The sequence below is a fragment of the Paramormyrops kingsleyae genome, chromosome 3 (genome assembly GCF_048594095.1).
Source record: "Paramormyrops kingsleyae isolate MSU_618 chromosome 3, PKINGS_0.4, whole genome shotgun sequence".
NCBI lineage: Eukaryota > Metazoa > Chordata > Actinopteri > Osteoglossiformes > Mormyridae > Paramormyrops > Paramormyrops kingsleyae.
Window position 1 is genome coordinate 23888892 of NC_132799.1, and position 24971 is coordinate 23913862.

At 50.0% G+C, this 24971-nt stretch overlaps 3 protein-coding genes across 16 annotated transcripts in view; 1 reads left to right on the top strand and 2 right to left on the bottom strand.

Annotated features, from left to right (window-relative positions):
• Positions 1 to 8123, top strand: part of LOC111846135 (FERM domain-containing protein 4A-like) — a 72475-nt gene extending 64352 nt beyond the window's left edge. For 8 of the 12 annotated variants that reach the window (XM_072709898.1, XM_072709903.1, XM_072709899.1 and 5 more), the window contains exons 15-23: positions 1991 to 2124; positions 2219 to 2341; positions 2763 to 2994; positions 3129 to 3185; positions 4606 to 4843; positions 5019 to 5183; positions 5309 to 6096; positions 6177 to 6273; positions 7485 to 8123. In XM_072709898.1, the coding sequence (XP_072565999.1) occupies positions 1991 to 2124; positions 2219 to 2341; positions 2763 to 2994; positions 3129 to 3185; positions 4606 to 4843; positions 5019 to 5183; positions 5309 to 6096; positions 6177 to 6273; positions 7485 to 7566 (1916 nt within the window). In that variant the 3' untranslated portion in view covers positions 7567 to 8123. Of the gene's footprint in view, positions 1 to 1990; positions 2125 to 2218; positions 2342 to 2762; positions 2995 to 3128; positions 3186 to 4605; positions 4844 to 5018; positions 5184 to 5308; positions 6097 to 6176; positions 6274 to 7177; positions 7241 to 7484 lie in introns of all 12 variants that reach the window. The other 4 variants (XM_023816039.2, XM_072709896.1, XM_072709897.1 and 1 more) reach the window with 3 other exon arrangements.
• Positions 8124 to 12069: 3946 nt separating this feature from the next.
• Positions 12070 to 15772, bottom strand: prpf18 (PRP18 pre-mRNA processing factor 18 homolog (yeast)). 2 transcript variants are annotated; one of them, XM_023816040.2, is made up of 11 exons: positions 15593 to 15772; positions 15204 to 15281; positions 14815 to 14841; positions 13905 to 14009; positions 13670 to 13783; positions 13399 to 13545; positions 13034 to 13102; positions 12786 to 12926; positions 12571 to 12642; positions 12324 to 12479; positions 12070 to 12219 (listed from the first exon to the last, which is right to left on the bottom strand). In XM_023816040.2, exons 1-11 carry the CDS (start codon positions 15704 to 15706, stop codon positions 12139 to 12141), a joined length of 1104 nt encoding a protein of 367 aa, XP_023671808.2. In that variant the 5' UTR covers positions 15707 to 15772; the 3' UTR covers positions 12070 to 12138. The 2 variants fall into 2 exon arrangements, with proteins under 2 accessions (XP_023671808.2, XP_023671809.2); XM_023816041.2 differs by lacking the exon at positions 14815 to 14841 and having other exon boundaries at positions 15593 to 15770.
• A 1746-nt stretch (positions 15773 to 17518) lies between these two features.
• Positions 17519 to 24971, bottom strand: part of LOC111846126 (SH3 and multiple ankyrin repeat domains protein 3-like) — a 129021-nt gene continuing 121568 nt past the window's right edge. For both annotated transcript variants that reach the window (XM_072709905.1, XM_072709904.1), the window contains one exon: positions 17519 to 23073. In XM_072709905.1, the coding sequence (XP_072566006.1) occupies positions 22518 to 23073 (556 nt within the window). In that variant the 3' untranslated portion in view covers positions 17519 to 22517. The remainder of the gene's footprint in view (positions 23074 to 24971) is intronic.

A 24971-nucleotide genomic window follows, 5' to 3' on the forward strand; every position in this document is an offset into this window, starting at 1 on the left:
CTGTGTGGAGTGACTGAGCTGTTGTTTCTGAAGAGACACTAGCTCTTGCTTTCCAACTTTTCCCGTCAGTGTTTCACCATCAGGGACCAGCTTATTTCCCGGTTAGTCTCCTACTGGAGCCACCTGCTCATCCCCAGCCCGCCTGTAGGGGGTGCCTTGTGTCTCAGTGTACCCCTGATGCATCAGCAGGTGCCGTTTCTTAGTCTTTGGAGGGATCTAGCTTTGAAGGTCTGGAGATTGGATTCCTGGCCTGTGATATCAGGCGCCACCAAGCTCGTTTTGTATGTGAATGTGCTGTAAATGGCCCACCCCAACAAGCTAGCTGCTGTTCCAGCTCTGTCTTGGTTGTGGGCCAAGGGGGTGTCCAGATTTGGAGAGTCAAAGCCTACCTTTAACTTCAGATGTAATTATACATGACAAACATCTAGCTGAATGGTGGGCAGTCACATGATGCAGTCACATGACCTAGGTCAACTTGTGGGCTTGGGGGACTGTGGAGGAGGATGTGGTCCAATGCCACATCCTTTAGGCTGTGGTCACTTCTAGATGGGGTGGGGGGGAGTGTAGCACCGGGATCTCTGCTTTAACCCTTTCATCCCTATTCATTTTCGAGTGTTTCTCTGTCCCTATGATTTTAGACTTATTTCATGGTATGTACACGAGTCACATATGGTTTTGTTTTTAGGATATTCTGAGCTACTCAGATATGTCATAATTTGATGTGTACTTGCACCTATTGAAATTTCTAAAATTTTAGTCTCATCTAACATAAATATTTGCAGGCACTACAAATATAATCTTATAAATGTATATATAAAATTTTATTTTATTTTTTCCCAGAAGAGTAGTGCATGGATCATTGCAGAAGCGAATATGTGCTTTGTTTTCCGCCTAATGTGAAAAGTATCGATGTTTTATGGATTATGGAGTGTGTTTTGGTGGAATATGCTTAGAATATATGCCTCATTGCGCACAGGATTACTCTGGAATACTTTAGTGCACAAAATTACAACCTGGAGGACCGGATTGAGTAAGTTCCAAATATTTGCAATTAATGTATGTGCATTATACCTATCCAAAGTTACGAGCCCGGGATTAATAGGTGCGAAAATCAACGCATTTTCTGTTTTTCAACTTCTAAGGGTTAAAAGGCCAGGCAGATCAGTCTGCAAAGGACAGATCCTCCTTGTATTTCACATCATGCTGTGTGCACGCTAGGCTGAAATTGTAAGTTCTAGTCCTCCTTTGGAGATATTCTGGCATTACATCACAGATGTGTGCTTCCTGAAGGAGTCATCCACTGGAAAACTGCACTGAGGCCCGGAGCTGAGGCCCAGTGCTGTGGCCCGGAGCTGAGGCCCAGTGCTGAGGTTCGGCTCTGTCCCCAGCAGACATCCCAAACTCTTAGTCACACTCTTAGTCATAGAGATTGTTTTCCATGCAGAATTCTTTCCGTATCTGTGCCTTTCTTAGTGTGTCTGGAGTGGCTGTTTGATCTCTGCAGTGGATTTCAATGTGCGTTTTTTGTGGAATGGGCATTGTGAGTAAGTCTGACTCACACGCGTAGCTCTTGGGGGGGGGCAGGTTCACCCCCTCACCTTTCAGCCAAACAGAGTCACATATTCCAAAAGGCTGGCACTACAGTCTGCTTATCAGATCTCTGCTTGGGATAAACATCCGGCCAATGGGAAGCAGGTGCTGACGATTCCTGCATCGGAGACAAACCACTGTGCTCCTGTTGGTCCCTGCTGTCTCAGCCTGCAGGGGGGGTGTGAGGGGGGGCACTGGGAGTCCCTTTCCTCATTCCCTCCCCCGTGGTACAGAACATTCCGCGTCTTCAACACAATGAATGCTATGTTCCCTTTCAAGGTGGTTGGTCGAAGTGCTGGGGGGGGAATTATTCCTCATTTCTTCTTTGAGTCCAGGTTCGTTACGTCAGAAAAGCCTGCCCCCCTCGGCGGTAGTGTGACGAGTGCTCGCTCATCAACAGGCTCCCAGGAGTCGGACAGCTCGCAGACGGCCAAGAAGGACATGCTGGCCGCGCTGAAGGCCAGGCAGGAGGCGCTGGAGGAGACGCTCCGGCAGAGGCTGGAGGAGCTCAGAAGCATCTGTATCCGTGAGGCGGTAAGGCCCAGGGTACCGATACTAACCGTGTGGCCAACTGGGCTGTTTCACCTTAGGGGATCTGCACCGGTTTATCGCTGCCGTGTTCTTCTAGGAGCTGACAGGGAAGCTACCTAAGGAGTATCCCCTGGATCCCGGAGAGGATCCGCCCACTGTCCGCCGCAAGATCGGCACAGCCTTCAAGCTGGACGAGCAGAAGATCTTGCCCAGGGGGGAGGTGGGGTCCATTTAGTGTTCTCAGGTTCCAGATGACCACCTTCCGGTTCAAGCAGGTTCAGCAGGATCACAAACTAAAACCGCTTACCTGTGGTGAAGGGGAGGTGGGGAGCGGAGTTATGTTTGATGCAAACGAGGAAGATTTAGAATTCATATAACATCATGAGTTACTGTGTATCACCCCTGATGTGAAGCTTGGCTGTCACTGGTGTAAGGTGCTTCTGTGGGGGCAGGCAAGGTTAATATGCTTAAAAGAAGATTCACATAGGATTCAGACATTCAGAAATATTGTAATGAGTCCAAAACATGAAGATGTGACAAGGCAGTGTGACCAGACATAACTCTGATTGGTGGAGCTCCTTGGGGTGGGAATGGCTTACAGGATATGGGGCGTGGCCTGACCAAGTGCGGTTGTCTGATAGGAGGAGGAGCTGGAACGGCTGGAGCGGGAGTTTGCCATCCAGTCGCAGATCACAGAGGCGGCACGGAGGCTGGCCAGCGACCCTCATGTCACCAGCAAGAGGCTGAAGAAGCAACGTAAAGCATCCTATCTGAATGCCCTGAGGAAGCTGCAGGACATCGAGAACGCCATCAACGAGTACCGTGTGCGCTCCGGCAAGAAGCCCACACAGAGGGCCTCGCTCATCATGGAGGGTGCGTCTTAAAGGGCCAGCACCCCATTTTGCCTCATACCTTCAAGATCTTATTATGACCTAAAATGACAATGCTAGCAAAGCTTATCTTGTATGTGGCGTGACTCTGATCCCATTTCTGCTCTTGCTTCACAGAAGCTAACATTGGTTCTGAAGACAGCTCCCTGTCTGATGCCCTGGTTTTGGATGACGGTATGTCCTGTCCTGTCGAAGTAGGAGATCATCTGCACATAACGGGCCAGCAAAAATACCCCAAGTCAAATCTCACACCACAGGAACCTTTTTCCAGAACCAGGAACTTTTGTCGTGTTCTCACCGCAGGAACTTAGCCAGATTGTACTTCCTTGGGGCAGTTCCAGAATCCTTTTTAAGTACCTACTGCAGAGTAGGTACGTTTTAAGCGAATATAAACTACTGGGGATCCACATAGCAACTGACAGCAGAATCTGTCCAGAGTTCTAAATAATTACAGCTGGTCTTTATAAGCTCTGAAGACCCGGCGGGCATTTGCCTGACCAAATACGTACGATCAGTCACTTACCCAATGCACAGCTGATGCACTAAGAATCTGAGGGGTGATCGCCCCACATAGCAAGATGAGTCTGTACTGGATCCAGGCCAAATGTTGTTCAGAAGTCGCCGCAGATCCATAAACTGCAGCTGGTCCAGTGTTTTTTTGCACAGTGAACCAATACTAATCCGAATCCACTTTCTGGATATGAAACAGATAAGGGCCATATCTGGGCTGGCTTTACATTGAATGTTACTGAATCTGGCCCGTATTTGCACCAGAATCAAAAGTTACATTCAGAAAAGAGCCCAAATGGGGATGGTGATTGGCTCAGTGGGATAAGTCTCTGTGCTTGTGAGCAGGAGGTTGCTGGTTCGAGCCCCAGCCCCAGGTGATGGTCACATGTCTGTGGGCCCTTGAGCAAGGCCTTTAACCCCCAGCTCTGGGGGTGTTGCTGGAGTAAATAAGATTGAGTTTGGTAAAGAGAAGGAGTATCGGTGCGATTAAAAGTGTTTATTAAGGTGAGCTCCAAGATCCCAGCTAGGATCCTGGAGCATAATTCAAACTTTTAGACACAAGAATACTGTTCATCACATACCCTTGATTAAGGGGCCCACAGACATGTGACCATCACCCAGGGCTGGGGCTCAAACCAGCAACCTCCTGCTCACAAGCACAGAGACTTACCCCACTGAGCCACTCACCATCCCCATTTGGACTCTCCTCTGAATTTAACTTTTGATTCTGGTGCAAATACGGGCCAGATTCAGTAACAGTCAATGTAAAGCCAGCCCAGATATGGCCCTTATCTGTTTCAAAACCAGAAAGCGGATTTGGACCAGTTAACGGAAACAGGTTCTGGTGTGAAAGCACCCAAATGGCACCATGAAGAGCAGTTTGATTGTGGCTGTTAGAAGCTAGGGCCAGTGGTCAGGGCCAAGGCACCTGGCCTGTAGAGCAGCCCGAGGGCTCAGTGCTGCTGATGTCTTGGGGGGCTGGATGGTGGCCTGCCTTGGAGGACATACAGACTCAGCTCAGAACCAGGTCAGTGGGCTCCCTGCTCTGCTACCATCTAAAACAGCTCCCTTGTCTCCCCGCCAGATGACCTCCAGGTGACAGGGACCTTCACCCCGACGGCTTCTCCCCATCGCAGCTTGCCCCCCCGGCCCCCGGGGCATGGCCGGCCCCCACCCCCGCAGTCCCTGGATGGCCTGCGACACCCACACTACCAGTGCGGTGACTATGACAAGTCGCCCATTAAGCCCAAGATGTGGAGCGAGTCCTCGCTGGACGAGCCCTACGAGCGTGCCAAGAAGCGCACCTCCCACATCCACTCCAGGTGGGTCTGCGGGCAGACAGCAGGGGGCGCTGTTAGCTCCTTCATCTTAATCCCCTACATCCACCTCCATACCATGACATGAATGTTTCTCGGATGTACAGTTTGCATGCCCCTGTTTTCGGGCTGCACCGTATGTGGGCCCCAGGGGCTGATGGGATATCCTGGCTCTTCACAGCAGCCACAGGAGCTTGCCCAGCACGGGAGGCTGCTCCGAGGCTGGGGGCAGCAGCCCCCTGCAACGCAGCCCCATTCGGGCCTCTCTCCAGTGGAGCTTGCAGTCCAGCCTGCCCTCCACGCCCAACCTGAGGACCCGGGGCCCTCACTGCGTCCAGTCCACCAGGTTGGCTTGCCAGGCTTCACCCTCCTCCAGGGGACAGTGTCATGCCCACTCATCATCATGCTTGTCTGCCTCCCACCCTCGCCACCACACCCCGACCCGCAGGCTGACCTCGCTCTCCCCCCTAGGTCCGTGGACCTCAGCCCTACAAGGCTACACAGTCTGGCTCAGCACTTTCGGAACCGCAGCTCCAGCCTGGAGTCACAGAGTAAACTGTTGGACCCGGAGTCGGGGTGCCCAGACTTCTGTGCGCCGGCAGCACATGGCAGCAATGGCTCAGACCTGCCGGACGACTGCTCGTCCTGCACCAGCCACTCCAGCTCCGAGCACTGCTACCCAGCGCCCGGCAGCGCCAACTACTCCACGCTGGCTGAGGACTCGCCCTCCAAGGCCCGGCAGAGGCACCGCTCCGGCGGGCAGCTGGGCTCGGCCAGCTCAGGCAGCATGCCCAACCTGGCAGCCCAGAACGGCGGTGGCGGAGGCGTGGGCCACCGCGGTGTCTACCTGCACAGCCAGAGCCAGCCTTCGTCACAGTACCGCATCAAGGAGTACCCGCTGTACGTGGAGGGCGGTGCCACGCCTGTGGTGGTGCGCAGTCTGGAGAGCGACCAGGAAGGCCACTACAGCGTCAAGGCCCAGTTCAAGACCTCTAGCTCGTACACGGCGGGGGGCCTCTACAAGGAGGCATGGCGTGGTGCCGAGGAGGCTAGCGATGGTGCCGGGAGCCGCCTCACGCCGTCGCGCTCCCAGATTGTACGGACACCCTCACTGGGCCGCGAGGGTGGGGCCAGGACTGCTGTGTCGGATGAGCTGCGCTGCTGGTATCAGCGCTCCTCCGGCTCGCTGAAGGAGCACGGTTCCCCCCGGCACAGCCGACCGGGCAGCAGGATGGGCACACTGGGCAGGAGCTCGCCAGGTGGGTGGGGCCAGGCTGTGCTCTGACCTGACTTTTGGGAATCCCCTTTAAGCCCTTTGACCTCGTGTGTGTGTCCCCAGCAGCCTCGCCACATAGCCAGAGGAGTGTCACTCTGTCCAGTGACTCGACCACCACGCCCCCAGCCAGCCCGCAGCACATGGTCAACTGGCCCGGGGGGTGAGTGTCACATGACTTGCACTCTGGTGCCGAATTATCTACCAATGAAGGTGGGAGTGTTCTTTGGGGTGACTGTGCAGTTAAACTTCCCGCTATAGGCAGCAGATCAGAGCAGGTATACTGCACATTACAGGCAGGAAATCCATGCAGTTAAACTGGCCATTACAGGCAGCATATCCGCGCAGTTGAACTGCACATTACAGGCTGCAGATCCGTGCAGTTAAACTGCACATTACAGGCAACAGATCGGAGCAGTCAAGCTGTAGGTTACAGGTAGCAGATCTGCGCAGTTAAACTGCACATTACAGGCGGGAAATCCGTGCAGTTAAACTGCCCATTACAGGCAGCAGATCTGCGCAGTTAAACTGCAGGTTACAGGCAGCATATCTGCACAGTTAAACTGACCATTACAGGCAGCAGATTCGCGAAGTTAAACTGCACATCACAGGCAGCAGATCCGTGCAGTTAAACTGCACATTACAGGCAGCAGATCCATGCAGTTAAACTGCCAGCTACAGGCAAGCAGATTTGCGCCTTTTCCCAGCTAGATGCCTGTGCTGTGAGGTCAGGCCTGTCAAGCAGGGCCGGGTCATTCTGCAGGAGGCTAGAGGGCCTCCTGGGCTCAGGGCTGGCCAAAGCCGAGGCCTCATCTAACGCGGATGATTCTTATGCCTTCGCCATCATATGTGTGCCTGTGTGTGTGCATTTTCTGGAGCTTCCCTGCTCGAGCATGAATCTGCTTTAGAAATCCGTAGGAATATTCTAAGGCGCTGGTTGTGAGCCTTTCCTATGGCAGACTTCCTCCTTGCTGACCTCTGACCTTGAGGCTGACCTCTGAACCTGCTTTTCCTTCCTCGCTCGTGCCTCTGCTTCTTCGCTGTGCTGTCCACTCCGCTCGCCTTAGAGAAAGCTCTCCAGCTGACGATCGCTCTCAGTCTCCAGCTCTCCAAAGTACAGACGAATAGAGGTATGATGTCTGCCCTACCCTGGGCCACGTATCCCACAATGCTCTGCCTGTCCATACCCTGTCTACAAGGCAATGATTGTACTCGCATGTACAAAACCGAGCGGGTTAGGATGCTGTGCCTGTGATTGCTGGCTTGTATTCTGTTATCATTAGCGTGATTTTAGCGTTAGGCCCCTGGGGAATTGGCTGACCAGTACGTCGCATTGTCCACTAAATACATGAAATTTGTGTTTGTTTCTTGCAGTCCTTTCAAAGACAGCTGTTACCTGGACGGTCTCCAGTGGTATGGGCGAGAAGCCAAGCCCAAGTCAGGGACACTGGTGTGAAGCAACCTTCACCCTGGGGCCTCAGCCGGATGCACTGTCCCCCCCCTCCCGTCTGCCCACCTGATGGCATGATGGGTTTAGCCCCTCCTCTGACCCCCCAGCAGCCGCTTTAAGCACAAGCAGGAGTCGTACATCTGCCCATCTTGCTCCTGAAATCTCCACACCCAGGAATTGCCCCCTGGTGGTCGGTCTGTGCTGCTACAAGAACTGCTTCCTGATCAGTAAAAACCCTTTTGTTCTGGGTCAACAGACTTTTTGTCCATTGTCTCTTGTTTGCAAACAATTCGTCAGTTGCCAGGGGGACCGACCAGATGCTCTGACTGCGACTGAACATTTTTTGAATGACCCCTCTCCCCACCTATCATGGAGATGAAGATGGACTCAGTCCGTCCCACCACCAAAGATCCAGGCAGGACTGGAGCAGGGCTGGGCCCCTTCCCACACACTGCCCGTCTTCTGCCGTGTCCACAATCCCTCCACTCACCTCAAGGCTCTCCTTCCCGTCAGAAGCACAAATGGATTCCTGTGCCCTGTGCTTAGCTGTACCCTCAGAAGGTCAGGTCTGGGCAGGTGCGTTTTTATGGTCATGCAGTATATTTCTTGCTGGAGGTGCTCACTATATAGGCCTTCTGATCTGAGCAGGACAATCTCACCTACTGGGCCCCCAGAGCTGTCAACACTGTGCAGTGACAGCAACTCAGGGACCCTGTAACATCACACTGCTCAGGGCCCTGGAGGGGGGTTCAGAGCCCTCTTGTGGTGCTGGGCTGCACTGCATGTAAACTCTTACTCCCCCCTTCTGTTGGAAGTGCAGAGGACCAAGCAGCTTGTCAGTCAACATGAGCATCAATAGTCAGGGAAACTCTAGGTTTATCTTTAATATCAAAGAAGCAAATCAACATTTACTGTACAAATCCATATACTTTGATGTCTGGGTCGTCCATGTATCCTCCTTAAAGGGTCATCATTCATATTCAACAACAAAACCAAAACATATCATCTGAAGGGGTGCTTGATTATGGAAGAGCAAGATGGGGGCTCAACGTTAGCCCCCAGCTGTCCATCATAGCCCTGCTCCCTACTTTGTCATTCTGGGAAACTGCGGGCTGATTTTTCCCTGACTGGTGGGTGCATTTCTCATCTCCTCTGTTTGACCTTTGACCTGGACACCAGATATGAGAGGATAGAAGAAGCCATATTTTAAGCAAAAGCAGGGTTTTTGTGGTTTTGTTTTGTATTACATCGTGCATGTGTACAAAGTGCCATGCCTGCTGTTCTCATTCATTCCAAATGCAGATGCTCTTCATTTGTGGGAGCCCACTCCCCGTGCCTGGAGTTTAAGATGGATTGGCTGTTCCAGTTCCCTAACTAAGACCATTTCAGATAATTTTCAGGAAAGTGATCTTTTGCCAGCAGGGGGCGATGTGCACTCTGTAATTGCCCCTGGCGCCATGACAGCAGGTCTGCGCTTGGTCAGTATGGTAGTAAACACACAGAGGTATGTTTCCTTGGTGCTACAGCTCACAGCACATGCTGTAGCCATTAGTGTGTCAGTTACGTGTAGCCGCACCCCTGTGGTCTTTATTGGTACAGTCCGGAGGCACCCCTCCCCAGCCCTCTCCAGTGAGACACTCCATTCCTGCCACTTTCAGGCAAGGACACTAGGAGGCCAAACCTCCTGACTATTTTTTTTAAACAGTGCCAGGTTTTTGTTTTGATACAACAAACGCTTTAAATTCACCAGGCGACCACCTCCCCCAGATGGAGAATTTCACAGGCGCTCATATGGTTTAGCAGATGAAGGCCGTCACGTCGAACAGCCAAGAGTGCACGTTGCTTCCCCACCCAGACCTTTAAGGTGGATGTTGTAGGATGACAGACTATGTGGACATTTAGGGGGGGGGGGGGATATTCACTGTTAAGTTATTCTTTTTTTATTAAGAATTTGTATAGTCCCTTTACAATTTTTGCAAACTGTGTTGTTGGTGACTGATATGGATTTTCCAGACGAGACAATTTGCTTCTTAAGATAATGAAAATAAATTATTGCTGAATGTTCTCTAAAGGGATGAGTGTTTGGTTTCTTCCTGTAATGAAAATCAGCCGCGATTCTAATAGCATCGACGCATCCGGCTCCTGTGATTAATCACCCCATTAATCACCAATGTCAATCATGGCCATTCTAGAAGCATTGCAGTTACTTTTTTAGGACCTTCTGATAATGTAATTCGTATGTTTTTTATTTCCAAAGTCCTGTCAGGATGATTATTCCTATGTCATACCTTCTGTTAAAAATTTTGTTTCTCATTTTACGGCTCACTGCTTTCCGAGAGACTGAGGGAATAACATCATGCGGGAGCAGATTCCATGAGGGGGGTGTGTCCACTTTAGAGCAACATTAGCATGACCAGCGACCAGCGAGTGCTTCTGATAACTGACCAATGGAGAATTCCATCACCAATGTTCCTGACGAGGACTGGGAAGGAGCCATCCTTCCATCTCCCACACCGTCCTTCCAGAATGTTCCACAGGGAGCAACACTGTGTGAGTGTGTCTCATACAACTGTCAGAGAGGTGCTGTCAAACCAAATGGCCCCTGTGTGGTGGCCTATGGGCACCACACCCCACATGCCCCTGCAGTGGCAGCTCCACAGCGCCCCCGTTTGGTCTGATAGACCATACACAGGAACCATCTGGGCTCCTGAGAAGCCAAGGAGGCCCCATCATTTTTTAACCATCCTCCACCCTCCCTGTAGAGCGGAAACCGATCCATGCTTGGTGAGGGTGAACCAGCGCAGCTGACTGGCTAGCTGGGGGATGTATCACACAGGAACACAGAACTCATTTCCTGGTACCACAGGTGTCCATCTATCATTCCCACTGGGTCTTTCCTCGTGGGATGTCCTGAAGGGGCCCCTGGTCATGAAGGAGTCCAGCTATGACCACTCACCGGATCAAACCCCAGATGGGCTGACACGGGCCAGACTGCAAATCATAATCATACAGCCCATTTGTGCTACAGTCAGAGAGGGACTTCAGGAGACGGCGTGAGCTCTCAGTCGCTGGAGATCACAGGAGGGTGGAGGCGCTCCCCGTCATCTCGCATGTGATCCCCGGCCACATCCTGCTTCCCAGTTTCTCATTAAAGCTGGCAGCCATCATGCCTCCCCAATAAAGCGTGGTTGCCATGACGGCGGTTTTCGTGACAGCACAAACACTGCCCAGCTGGAAGCCCTTAGATCGGCAGGCCGTGAGAAACCCGGGGACTCCTCTGTGTCCCGGGATGCCCCTCCTGGACTGGGCGTGGGGACAAAGGCGCATCACAGCGCCAAGCCCAGCATGCTTCAGCCCCAGGGGTCGCTCTGAGGTCAGGGGTCACGCCCCCCGAGGCTCTCTCTCCGTCTAGCCAAAGGCCACTGGCTCGGAGGTCTGCCTGCAGCTGTTTAGATAGCGACATTGTTGTGTGTAAACAGCCGGGAGGCCGTGTCAGTGACCCCTGGAAACTCAGCAGCTGGTTGCGTTTCTCCCTCAGCTGCAGGCTGTATGCTGCAACCGCAGTGTCCTTAACCACAGCACACTACAGGGGAGGGAGCTGCGTGGCACACGTGCATCCCGAGTGGTCACCGCCACAGAACTCACTGCTGCACCCCACTGGCAGCCGAGAAAATGGAATAGATACTTTATTGATCCCCGTGGGGAAATTGTTTTTACGCCTCCCCCAACTCGCTCTTTGTAGAGTAAGTTGTCCGCGAAGGGCAGCCACCCGTAGCGGCGCCCAGGGAGCTGGGGGTTAAGGGCCTTGCTCAAGGGCCCGCAGACATGCTGAGGCTGGGTTTGAACCGGCGACCTTGTGAGTACAGGTACACAGGCTTAACCACATGGTGTGTTTCATCCTAATCTGAGTAACGGGGTTAAACAAACCCTCTAGTAGGCTGCCATTTCCCTGAGCCTGACAATCACTGGTTAGGCTTCTGCCCCCCTCCCCCCAGTGACACACCCACTCATGATCGCAGTGGGAGGCCAGTTTGCTTCTTTTTTTTTTTAAGCATTTGACAATTCCTGCCCTCCACAGGACAGCCTGGCAGACAGAGCCTGCCCTGCCCTGCCCTTCACGAGGGCAAGAAGGCACAACGGGGGCATGCAGACGCTCAAAGACAACCCCAACAGGCAGAAACAAATGCAGACGGAGCTGCAGCGCTGGGTGAAAACATCTTAATCCGCCCGAGACAAGAGCCCCAGCCAGAGCGCCCACATGTCTCATGGTATAGCGGGCAGCACTGGCGCATGGCGGACGCGGGGGCATGGGAATCTGCATGGTGCCGGACAACAACACCAACACATGCCAGCTAGAGAAAATGACAGAAAGACCTTTTACCTCTATAATATTACGCAGATGTTCTTCAGTTAGATAATCCACAAGACCAAATGAAATCTGGAACAAGCATTTCAGAAAATGTAAACTCTTCATTTGACATCCACAAAACACACTTACTCACACGGAACTTTCTGGAAAGTTCTATTTATATTTACAGTGAATGGCAGGGTGGAGTCTGGTGTGTCGGGCGCGGCGAGTCACAGGGCATTGTACTCCACACACTTGGAAGGATCTGTGGAGAAGTGCTTCTGGCAGATGGTCATCAGACGCTTGAGGCCCTGCAGAGGAAGGTGACGCATGTCAACGGCCTCTTCTGAGGGAACAACAAGAAAAACTAAATACTCCAAACAAGCCATGGGGACCTGTGTGCCCCAGCCCTCACCTGGATGTACTTCCTCTGGGTTTCGTCATTGAGAACGTGTGCCACGTGCTTGGAGAAGATCTTCTCTCGGCCCGTACGTGCGTGGATGCCCACCATGGTGACGCCGATGGGCCAGGGTGCGTTTCCGATGGCCATTTGAAGGTAGGCGTCGTTAGCCTGCCGGGCCCAGGGAGACACCTCACTTACAAACGATACGCAGCAACACCTAAGAATGTGTGGACTCATCAGCTGGAGATGTTCTGCAAACCTTGACATACTCCCTCTGCAGCATGAACTTAATGATGTCTGTGATGGACTCCTTGATGTCTGCTGGAAGACTCTGAAACAGAGCGAGGACAGAGAAAATACAGGAAGTGGCAGCGTAAATAGGGGTCTCCTTTCAATCCAAACAGCATAGTCATTAGTCATCTTATGTAAGCGCAGCACGATGCTGCCACCTGCAGGCATAAGCAGGACACTTACCTTCTTCCGGAGCTTTCTGAAGAGGGGCTTTAGGTAGGACTCTGTCTGGTTGTGGGTGGCACTGGCCAGCTTTCCCTGCACGCTCCGCTTCACCTGCTCCTCCCGTCCGTTCAGCTCCTTGGCCCAGACGCCAAGCAGGAACTGGAAAGCGTCTCAAACGGTCATGCCTGGCAGATGCCTTTAAGCGGTGAGCCTGCTCAAGCCTAAAGGCCCCCAGGCGTCAGGCAGGGCGAGGGGGGGGCACTCACCTTTAACACTTTGTTTATGACGTCCATGTCACCGTTATCGTCGCCTGTCCCCAGAGATTCACCGAGAGCCTGATGGGACATTAAAGCTTCACTCAAAACAGTGCAACTGCACCCCCTACTGCTAAAATGGCACCATCAGCCCTACAGGACATAAGAATTTGAATACAGTTTTCTTAAAACTCAGAAGGAGTGAAAGAGCTACCCTGGAGTCTCAATCACACCCTCTCAGGTACAGAATAACGTTAGTAACAGCATACAAGTCTTAAGAAGAAAAAAAAATTTGATCCGTTCAAAAACAGTGATGTTGGAGCGGTCTGTGCGTCTGCAGGCATTGTCCTCCCTCGACAGCCCCGATCTGCAAGCACCTCTAGCTCCTCAATGGTAGTGTTCTCCTCATGGACCTTCAGGTCGTGCTGCATGTCCATCTCTCCCGATTCCTGCCCACCCACGATTTCATTCAGGTACTGCTGGTCGATCTTGTCCATGGCCGCCTTCAGGTCGTTCCTTAAGCCCTTAATGACATGCGCACATGGTGGCAGGTTGTCACTCGATGGGACGTCGTGACAATAAGCGGTTCATAAATGAATCATCAACAGAAGGAGTTTGTACCCACACACTCACTGTCCCTCATAATACCTTATTCACTTCAGGAGCTAAAATTTCTATCTTCCTCAGGCGCTGGAATGCATCATAGTCAGACTCTCCGAAAAGACGAATGGGCTCCCCTCTCTCCCTCAGGCGTCGGATCACCTGCGCAGTGCAGAACAGAGATATTAGACCTGTCCGAAAGTCACACACGTGGGAGCCGAGCTGGGCCAGTATCATGTGGTGAAGCTTTCCATGTCTGTACAGTAGGGCGGCGATATCTCACCTCCTGCCGAGAAAGGGTCATGGGCAGTTTCTCCTCCGTCAGCTCCAGCTCTAACACAGGATTGGAGGAGGTGGCGGGCTCTGTCATTTCTTCCCTTTTCTCCGGCTTTGAAGCACATGGAAAAGGAGTTTTATTCCACTGAGCTAGGAGCATCCCTACACTGTACAGTACTACAACGGGCAGGGTGAGCTTTACTGGAGAGCAGAGACTTCAGATGCAAATACTCATACCCATGAAGGAAATACTGATTAATGTGTCACATAGATCTACATGTACTTTATCCATTGCTCTACGCGGTCAGGGCTCTGGCAAACATAAACCAATGGCACAACTGTCATGCAAAAATGGTAATCATTTTCTCAGGTTGTGCTTCCTGCATATAAGCACCTTTGAGATTAATTATTAGATGCACAAAAAGATCTTTAGATCAAAATCAAGTGTAGGGGGAAAACACAGACAAATAGGAAGGTAGGCCGGGACTCCATTCTGATGCACTGCACACTGCATTTTACCAGTGAAGTTCTATCCATGTAGCACTTGGAGCACCAAATGAAAGCCAGGCCCAGCTTTTCATTTTAAATGCCACACAGCCTACAAAACATCAGACCAACTAAAAATGTTCAAACCAAAACCCGTGCCCAATAAGACCATCTCCTAGACCATGCTGAACACAAGAAAATGCAAGACAAGTGGGGCGGCATGCAGATCAATGCCAGAGAGCCGGACAGTGCTGGTCAGAGCCCATGTGGCGCCCCAGGGCAGCTTCACCATCAGCACCCCCTGTCTGAGACAAACTGAAATCGACTTGATAAGTCAGCACCCCTCAGAAGATGGTGCCCTAGGTGGCTGCCTATGCCGCCTAATGGGCTGACCGGCACTGGACCTGGAGCTCAGCCATGCTGTACCATACCTGTCCCGCTGGCTTCTCATTATCAACCTACAGCGCGATGCACATGGGGTGAAAAAGGCGTTAGTGTGGCACCCTGCCAGGGATCTTTCATTCCCCTACCGATCTATTTTCGAATGCTTCCAATATCTGCACTATTTCGCCATTGTTGTAGTCTTACTTTCCACAAGTTTTTCAGTCACTTATTCTCTACGAAGTGTGAAATGGTGTGACAATGTGATTTGAGTTTAGCGTCTGGTTAATGAAACCACACGTGCGCCAGGGGTATCTTCGGCAATTTAAATGTATTTGCGGCAACAGATCGTCTATACGTGTTTCCATGGTAAGACTGGCACCACCGTTAGGTTTACGGTTATCATCGATCTCCCCGTAAGAGCCCGATATCACCGTACCTCGTAGCCACATCTCTTGTAGTAATCCTCCTGTTCCTTCCGTACAAGATCGGCCCGCTTGAAGTATCTCGTGGAGTCCTGTATATAAAGGTGCAGATACAAAGCGCGCGATCATAGGGGATAGGTGCCGAATCATTTACGATGGATAGCATACAGTACGGGGAGGAAGAGCAGGGGATAGGGAAACATAGGAAACGAGACTGCAGCCGATCACGTACTGTATTAACAACCATTTACCCGCCATACATCACATGCATTACACCGCAGCATGCACTGTTATTAAATTAAGCACCCTTCTTACACGCAGCCATACTGTAAACGCACGGTGATTAACGTAAACGGCGGTATAACCAAAAGCACCATCGTTTCAGAGCTGCTGTTTTACTCACATCCAGGAGTTCTTTCTCTTCTATGTGTTTCCTCTTCTTTGCAATCTCAGCCTTAAGAATATCCATTATCGCTACATTTACTCGAATAGCAGTTAGTTTACTCACATCGACCATAAAAGAGGGTTCTGCATTCCGGAAGTGGAATGGCGCACTACCGAGACTGCAAGTCTGACGTCATTTTGTAGGCGGATTCTTAACATTTTCGAGCATCCGGTTCCCTCGGCAAAAATGGAACAATAACGTCTGTGGTTAAAATGAGTATTGAAAAACCTTCTCATTTTGTTGTACGACACAATTCATTTGTTAATAGTGGTATTTTAACAAATTTTAATATTTAACGTAGGACAAATTAGTATGTTGCTATCGTTTTACTAAAGGAAGAACTACAATGCGCCAATTTCCTAACATCACTCTAGCCGTGGCTGATCTGACGCCGGTTTTCGCCGGACCTATCAGATTTGATTGTTTCTTCCTATTTTGTATATAAGTTTGAACATATTGTAGCTTAGAGTACTCCAGGTACAGCATATTTTAAGAATGGCCGTACAGCATTTTGGCAGCCATCGGTGTAGGACAGCGATGCCCATACTTCCGAATGGAAATACCCAGGATGCTTATTGGAGTAACTCGTCAGCACCTGCCCGGGTTTGCCTTGGGGATTCGACGCCCTCAGTACGTCACACTGCTTATCGTGGACGGAAGGCTGGTCGCACCTGCATACCTCACCTTGGAGTTACCGCCCCAGAGTGACAGTCAATACCGTTTTACGTGATAAAAGGAGCCAGGTGTGTATTTCACTAGGGGGTGCTCATGCCACAGCTCACCTGTGAGAGTTCTGATGCTAAACTAACCCTCTCAAAGTTGAAGATGTTTTTCATGGTGGAACAGAGGGTGGGGGACAGGTTTTATGGTGTTCCTGAAGTACATACACTGATCATCTTATTACATTTGACATCAATGAACAGCAGGTCAATATATTTCTTTTTCCATGAAAAATATGTTTTACCAGATGTAGGCAAGATGTAATATGTCCACTCAGCCTTAGGGGGGAGCTGTGGTTCATTGTTGTGCGAGCTTTCATTTCAGGGGTGGAGCTGTTGTTTAGCTATAGCTCTGTTTTCTTATGAGAAGAGTGACTGATGTGGAGAAAGAACCCAATAAACAAAGAAAGCTACTCCGCTTTGATTCAACGACAAGATTGGTGTCCTCCTCATTCACTCCCTACATTAACACAACGCAGAGCCATTTGTGGGAGCACACCACAAAGAAAGGGTTACACATACTGTATATGTGAGTAGACAAAGAGTAAGCACTTAACCTAAAATGCTTAATCCCCAGCTCCCTGGGCCCCCAATAAGTGGCTGCTCTTCGCGGACAGTTTACTCTAAAAAAAACAAATTGAGCAAGGCGTAAAAAAAAGACAATTTTCCCACGAGGATCAGTGAAGTATCAATTATTATTATTTTATTATTAATAATAATAATACATGTATTATGTAAGAGATAATCAGATGTGGAAATTCCACGTTTGCTTCATATTCAGCCCTTTAACTGTAAAAGTAAACAGTGCCAAAAATTACACTAATACGCTGTTAAGATATGTGGCAGATACGGTCATATATTATCTGTCAGGCACAAACAGCCCATCGCTGGTAGAATGACCCCCGCTAACAGGACACCGCTGGCTTCCTCTCTTCATCACAGAGGACGCGTATTAAAGCGGCAGTCGAAGGAGCAGTTTGTGTTCAAACAGTTCATACCGGAAAGACTGGGAAGTAAAAACGTGAACAAAGTTGCAATCCCTTCATAAGTCACAGGATGGCGCCATCAGGTCGGCTGTAGCACGCGGTGTCATCAAAGTCGGCTTGTCTCGCTGACTTTCAGCACAGACCGCTCTCAGCACATGAATGCACACTAGGAGACAGGCTGATTTCAATAATAAATTTATTACATGATATAACAAACATATATCTCTTTAGTGTAAATATCACAAGGGGGTCCGAGGTTTTACACCTCAGATTCATGTTCGTTTGAAGAACGTCTTAGAAAAAAAGCCTAAATCCCTCGGGCAAGTTAGGGAGAGTGTTTGGAGCCGAATAAAGAGTATAGAATTGCTTCGGACACCCTGCATAGACACCTCCAAGGGACAGCAGGGAAACCCAGGACAACTGATCACATTATTCGTGTATTGCAGAGCCAGAGTTAAAATTTCAAAACCGTTCTGGCTAGAGTTCCTGCTGCCACCTGCAGGCTTTCCGCTGTCACTACATTCTTTAATCCAAATCATTCTTTAATTCTAATTAAAAGTAAGAAAAAAAAAAAAAAGCTGTTCTACTTTAACAAATTACTTAAAATATTAATTTTCAATCATTTAGCCTAACATCTTCTACCGCTATAGCATACCACATTAATTGAAAAGCGTATGAAACATTGACTTTGGGGGTATTAACAGCGAATGAGTGATCGCCATGTGTTTGGAGATCACAGGAGCGCCCCTCTCGGCCCGCAATGCTGAGGTGAATGGGTGAAAAATACACACCGCTGCATGTGATAGTGTCACATGCCGGATGAGCCAACAGGGGATTCCCCGCCGTGTCTGGCGAGTTGCAGGTGCACCTGACCCCCGACGCTATCGCTAATCCAGCGTTTTATATATTGCAGCTTGTACTTATAAGTGCAGTGACAGTTTTATTGCACCACCAGCTAACAGGGTTACAGCAGCTGATTGGCTTAATGTTTTTCACAACCACAGCACAACTGCTATTAGAAAGCTCCCAGGCCCGTATATCCTGACATTGCACATGTGTCGCTCTCAGAATAAAATGTACGAATTATTGAAAAGTGCTGAAAGTCCACACCTGTTTTTTAAACAGAATTCTCCCTTAACCTATTTATTTTTTTGACCCAGGCACAAAATCCAGCCCAATAACTGTTAACAATGGAAAGACAAACGGCCTTCCTGTGCGTACTGGTGTGTCCTGGAGTATTACACTGTCAGATCAACTCTGTATTTTAACTCCAGCAATCTGACTAAATGACTTTCCGCTCTCTTTTCAGGACGTGACTAAGCCTCCGCCTGCTTCTCATTTAAAATAAAGCAGCGGTACTGTCTCTACCAGATCCAGATGGGTTAGGATCAGAGACGAACATTTAACCAGCATTAAAGCTGGATGTCAGAGCCATTCATTAAGGCAAAGGCAATCTCCACATTAAACTGAGCAGACTGATCTCAGGTCAGCTTTGGTGACCAAAACTCTCCGTGGAGGTCAGTTGACATCAAACTACTTCACATCAGTTATGACTACATGTCTGTATATATGCACATTGCACAAATAATTTTATATCCCAGAGCAAAAGTGTTCCAGCTACGACCCATAATTCTGTAGGATTTCTTTGAGAGACACATTTAGGCTCCTACCTGGTTACCCTCCTACAGCAGCTCCGCGACACCAGAAAAAATCGGGCACAGTGGGAACCAGCAAGAATCCTGTGCTTCTTCAGTAGCATTGACACAATCACACCCTACAGGACAAAGTAAATGACACTTTCATTTGAATATGGTGTTGGATCGGGAAATAACACGATTAATAAAATGTGAAGCTATTCGAATGGCCGTAAATCCCAGAGACACGACATGAATCTGAACTGCATTTCTCCTTTCTGAGGATACGTCTCATCTCCTCTTTCTGGAAAGCAGTGGAAGTCAAACAGGAAAAGCCACCAGACTAAAATTCCTTTTTTAAAAACTTACTGTACTGTAAACCAACAATACTGTCATACTGTGCACAGAATATGAAGCAGTATCTTAATGAAAACCCCACAAAAGCAGGCAGTGTGTTTATATAGAGGTAGTGGACAAACAAAGAAATTCACAACAACTAAATGTCACTGGGCGGCGTGGCCACATGGCGCGTCCGGGCCGTGGCAGCTGACGCTGCGTGGTGCCTGTGAGTCCAAGGCGGGTCCGTCTCACGGATACGGTTTGATGGCGATAAGGGACGAGGACACGGGACTCTGGTGAGGGTGCCAACCTGCGGAGTGGAGAATGCCGAGCCTGGGAAGCAGGATGCATCGCTGGACATGCATCATGTGACAGTGCAGCTTCGTGAGGGAAGCGTGCCACACTGTCTTTTGGCTGGGGGTGGGGCCTCACGTGGGGGGGTGGGGTTGCCGTGCGCTGAGCTCAGAATGTCGGCAGCCAGACTACAACCCCCCAGTTTCGGGAGAGCCGTAGTCTTCCCTGAAGAGGTACCGCACATAGTGCACTCACACTCTTCACAGCCTGCCCCCACATCCATCTGCACCAGCATCTCTCCTCCTTCAGTCCGAGTCGACTCCACCCTGCCCGAGGTCATCAGATCCCAACTCGCAGACATTCGGATCCACCGGAACCATCCGGATTCCCTTTGGATGTTCGTGGGAGTTAAAACAAGCAGCTTTTACATACATACATGGGGTAGCCGTGTAACTGTATACATGTGTGGTATGGCCGTTTAATGGTTTTTGTTTTGTCCACTACCTGCACAGGCATATCGTCAAAATATATAGGAATACATAAAAAATCATGTACACACAGCGGGAATGGTCATGGTCTTAGCGAATGTAAGCAGTACTCAAAATCGCCAGGAGGGGGCAGCACAGCCTAACAGCTCTTACACACTGTTTCATTTCAACAAATACATGTCAAAAAATGTAAGACGTACAAAGGCAAATACTTTTTGGCACAGTTATCACTCCATGACATATTTAACCTCAAATAAATCTTAATTCAAACCAATAACAGTGCATTACAAAATAAACCTTAAAATGGTTGTCAGGAGCAGAAATGTATATTGTGAATACTGAAGCAGTTCCATCTCTCTAGCTCCTGACATTATAAATCAGAAGTGGTGTACGAGATGCTGCTCCTTCCTTCTGTGGACGATGGAGTTCTCCAAGACCACAGGCTGTCTAACAGCCTCCACTGCTGTTGTTCAGTTGGCCTGCCACACGGGGGCGCCTCACACAACTCTGCTGAGGTCCTGCATGCTAGTAGATATTGCTAAAGAGGAAGCGCAGAGCCAACAGCCCTGCAGGAGGGTATTACTGGGATGTGTGTGCGGGACATGGAGGGTTCCTGGACAGACAGGCTCTAGCTGTGTTGGGGCCAATGGACAATCCAATAGGGCACCTGAGCACACAGACACACACACCGTGATAAATATGGGGACAGACAAGCTGCAGGAGGGTGGGGGAGGGGAGAGCAGCCCCCACGCAGGGCAGAGGCGAGCCTGGCAGGGCACAGCGGGGTCTGTGCACCCCGATGATGGATGGATGGCTTTGTGTTAGCACCTGGATTTGTGCAAATCATCCCCTAATTCATAGTTCATTGAAAGAACGAATTCTTCTCACACTCTGACAGGAGATGCATATATGGCAAACATTCATATATATATTTATATATAATTATACATATATTTTGTTTTTAGAAAAATTATATGAAAACTATATGTACATGGCTCATGATTAATTAAAAAAAGCAATTTTCTTTGTTTCTATTTACAGATGGGAGCTTGGGGAGGAAACACGTTTTTCTTGGGGAGGAAACACGGTTTTGTCCAGATTTGTTCTAAACCAAGCAGAGAGAAGGGAGGTGGACAGAAGTGGGGTTTGGAAATGGCGCAAAGGCAGGAGGCGCAGAAGGAGGAGGATGAGTAGGAGAAGGAGGTGAGGAGGAACAGGAGGAGGAGAAAACCTTTGCTGAAGACCAGAATCAGGACATCCCTACTTTCAGAACTCAGTCAGAAGGAACCCCCCCTCCCCCCATCGTGGTGGGGGGGTAGAGGAGCCCTGCAGCTTCAGACCTCCCCCCCCCAAATCTGATTGCCGATCGTCTTTCTCGGGGACACCCTGAACTGAATTCACTGACGGAATGGGGGGGATTGGGGTGTGTTATGATGGAGTAGGTGTCCAGGGACCCCTGTAGGGGTGTATGTGCTTTTTCAGACGGAAGACCATGTTTCATGAGAGAGGAAAGTGTGACAGAATCCTTGAAGCTGACAGGGGGTGGGGGGGAGGGGTTGGGAGGTATCAGGAAGGATCACATCAGGAAAGTTCATTTGACACAATGTAGCTTTATGTAACACCGTGTATCATAGGTTAGGGAATCTATAACAAAATGGTATATATTATATATCTTTATATATACCAGCTTTTTATTTCAAACCTCCATCTTTTGAATGGAGACGTTAAAATTTTCCTTTTTTAAAGTTTTAATCTAAATACACAAATCATATCTATGCAATATTTCTTTTCGAAAATAACACCTCGATTATGAAAAAGCCAATATTGTTGTGAAAACATTCTCCTAATATAATCCCACAGTTAGTGAAAGAATCTGAAAATATCACACCTTCCATTGCAACTGTCTGCCCCATAATGACCGTCCCGTACTGGATGAATATAACTGCTCTATTAAAATTCCAAATGTGAGAGGCATGAAATCCCCTCAAACGGAGCAGGTCTGTCGTGACTCTGTTTTTCATTACTGATAATTAAAAATATTTGTGAAGGCAACAGAACTTTCCTTGTGGAAGCTTTTCCAAGGTGATACCATTTCACCTGGAAAATTAGAGGCTGTTAAGATAGAGGGCGGGGACAGGATGCTTGGGGCGTGGCTGGGTTTTGCAGAAAGGGGCGGGGCTTTGACGCCAAGCGCGCACAAATGGGACCTTCCCTCTGGAATTCATGCAACTTTCTTCCTGGAGAAGTAAGATGTCACTCCAGGCTGACTGGCTGAGTGCGGGGCCGGGTCTTTTACCTTCCTTACAGGGCAGCGCAGGGACTGTATATATACCATTTCAATTGATAAAAGAAACTGAATGCTAAAGGCTTGAAGGGAAAAGAAAGGCGGAGCCTAAGAGGAACGGCAGCGGCGGTGGCAGGGGTCAGCTCTCCAGCAGCTGCTTGAGAGCACGCTCGATGTTCATGCGGTGGCCCACCCGCGTGACGCCCAGCTCGGCAAAGTCGTCCTTGGTCAAGGCCGGCAGGTGCGAGCCCTCTATCTCGTGTTCCTGGAAACGGTCACGGTGCTCGCCCAGGTTGATACTCTCCAGCCAGTCACCCACATCGTACTTGTTCCATAGGTGCAGGGGCTTCTGGTGGAAGGGCCTGAGTGCGAGCAGGGGTGAGGCCAGCGTGGGCGAGGGCGAGGGCGAGGGCGAGCGGCTGCGGGTGGTCCGCGTCACAAAGCGCACCTCCTTGGGCTCGTGCGGGATGCTCAGACTGGACGACTTGAGGATGGTGGGTGGGGTCGTGGGGGATGTAGCCAGGCCGTAGCTCCGCCCCAGCCCTAGAGGGTCTGTCCTATCGGGGGAGGAGGAGCCTCTGCCCGGGCTGGGAGTCCGACGGGTAATAGGGTACCGGGTGCCTGGTCGGATGGTGTAGGTAGTGCCGTAGCTCCTCTGAGAGATGGTGTGCAGCTCTCCTAAACTACTGAATAGTCTGGGGGTGAGGAGACAGAGATGGGGGGGGGGGTTAGCCACAGAGCTGAGGGTGGAGCTCAGAGGTCAATGAGAACTTAGCTGTGAAGTGCCATGTGATCTCTGGAGACCTCACTGCAAGCCCGTTACAGATTGGTAAGCGGACGCTGCTGTGAACTGGTTAGGTGTGGTAAGTCACTGGGAGTAGAGGGGAGCCAGACAAGTCCGAAGACCAAGAAGAGACTGAAAAGCAGAAGAACAAACTGTTCTTCTCAGAAAACTCTTGCCACATAACGATCCCTTAATTGGTGTGTTGGGGAGACCACCTACCAGTGTCAGATAAACTAATACGACAAATGGTGAAAGGCACTATTTTTATCAAGGCAGTCAATTAGAAAACAATTTTGCTGTCCATTTTATCTTTTATGAGGCACAGATGTCCCACAGACCCTACAGCAGCTGAGTGACCCCCCCCTCGTCTGTGCCTGTGGCTCTTTTTCAGTTAACAGGATCTCAGTTGGCCCAAGCCCTGCACTAAAATCAACCATTAATGTTTCGGTCTGATCTTTATTGGATTGACTCTGGTTACTTGATCTACTTACTTAAGCTTAACTAACTGCTTACCAATACCATTAATCAGTCCTGATACAGTGTGTTAGTTACCTGATGACATGAGTAGCGGACCTTAGAAAAAGTTCTTTTGAACATTGAGGTCTGATGAGCAGGACAATCCACAAGGATCAGAACAATCCATCTACACACCACTGCTGACCACTGAAGGAGGTTCAGCCGCAAACTAGCGGACATGAGCTTCACAGGTCATCAAAAGAAGCCATGTCTTCTGACCAGACAAGGAGGAGCTGAACAGCTTCTCAGTTTCATTCACTCTCAGACTATTATCTTTGGGCAGTGTGGTTCAGCCAGGTAGTGAAGCCATTTTTCAAATATCACTGACCCAGTTGCTTCTACTGTCCCCAGGTTACTCTCCCCTCATTTGGGGTTTTGGGAAAAGCTGGGATGGACAGTAGAACAGAACCAGAACCGACAGGGCCTGGACCACAAGAGCAGATACAATCCAACCAGTAAAAGAACAAGGGGCGACAGCAGCCATTGGAAAGAGAAGGAGTCAAGATAGGTGAACAACGTGAGGATCGGGGGCGGAGTCTTACAGCAGCAGGGGTAGATCCAGGGAGCAGGAAGCAAATGTGGGTGAGTGGGGCTGCAGGGTGAATGTGTGAGAGACAATGATACCGTCAGTCACGGCCATAGAGAGAGAGACACAGGACTGATATTCTGCCAGGGCAAGTATTCCCAGTCAGGCCCCACGCCCAGCCAGGTGGGACATCCTCAGTGGCAGGAAGCCCCCGTTCATGAGCAAAGGCCTGCTGCATTTGAAACTTTACCAGCCAAAGGCATTTGACTGAAGGCTGCTGAATCTACAGACCAATCTGCGCCATTGAGTTTTCCAATGTGTTGTAAAGCGTCTAGGAACTGGTTTAGCTCAGCCCTGGAAAAATGCCCTGGAAAAATACATCCATAACCAAACAGCCAAAGCTGTGAGGGCGGTTTAGTTACATGTTAGTGTGTAACATTTATGCAACTTTACCGAAGGATATAAGCAAGTCATCCCATGCATGTAAGGGTCAGCAAGCTGTAAGGCTGTGTAAGCTAACGCCACACTCGCCGGTCCCGTAGCTAACGCCACACTCGCCGGTCCCGTAGCTAACGCCACACTCGCCGGTCCCGTAGCTAACGCCACACTCGCCGGTCCCGTAGCTAACGCCACACTCGCCGGTCCCGTAGCTAACGCCATACTCGCCGGTCCCGTAGCTAACGCCGCCCTGTCAGCTGCCTTCACGGCCGTGCCCTTCCACACCTTCTCATAAAGCCACCTTCAGGTCCGTGCCCGCCTGCACCTCC

What these genes read in the sequence shown, in the direction of transcription:
- prpf18 (XM_023816040.2), bottom strand. Translation starts at nt 15,706, where the DNA reads ATGGTCGATGTGAGTAAACTAACTGCTATTCGAGTAAATGTAGCGATA. An exon ending in TCATAAACAAAGTGTTAAAG is followed by an intron (nt 12,927 to 13,033) that starts GTGAGTGCCCCC and finishes GACGCTTTCCAG; the next exon opens with TTCCTGCTTGGCGTCTGGGC. An exon ending in TGCAGAGGGAGTATGTCAAG is followed by an intron (nt 12,480 to 12,570) that starts GTTTGCAGAACA and finishes TGGGCCCGGCAG; the next exon opens with GCTAACGACGCCTACCTTCA.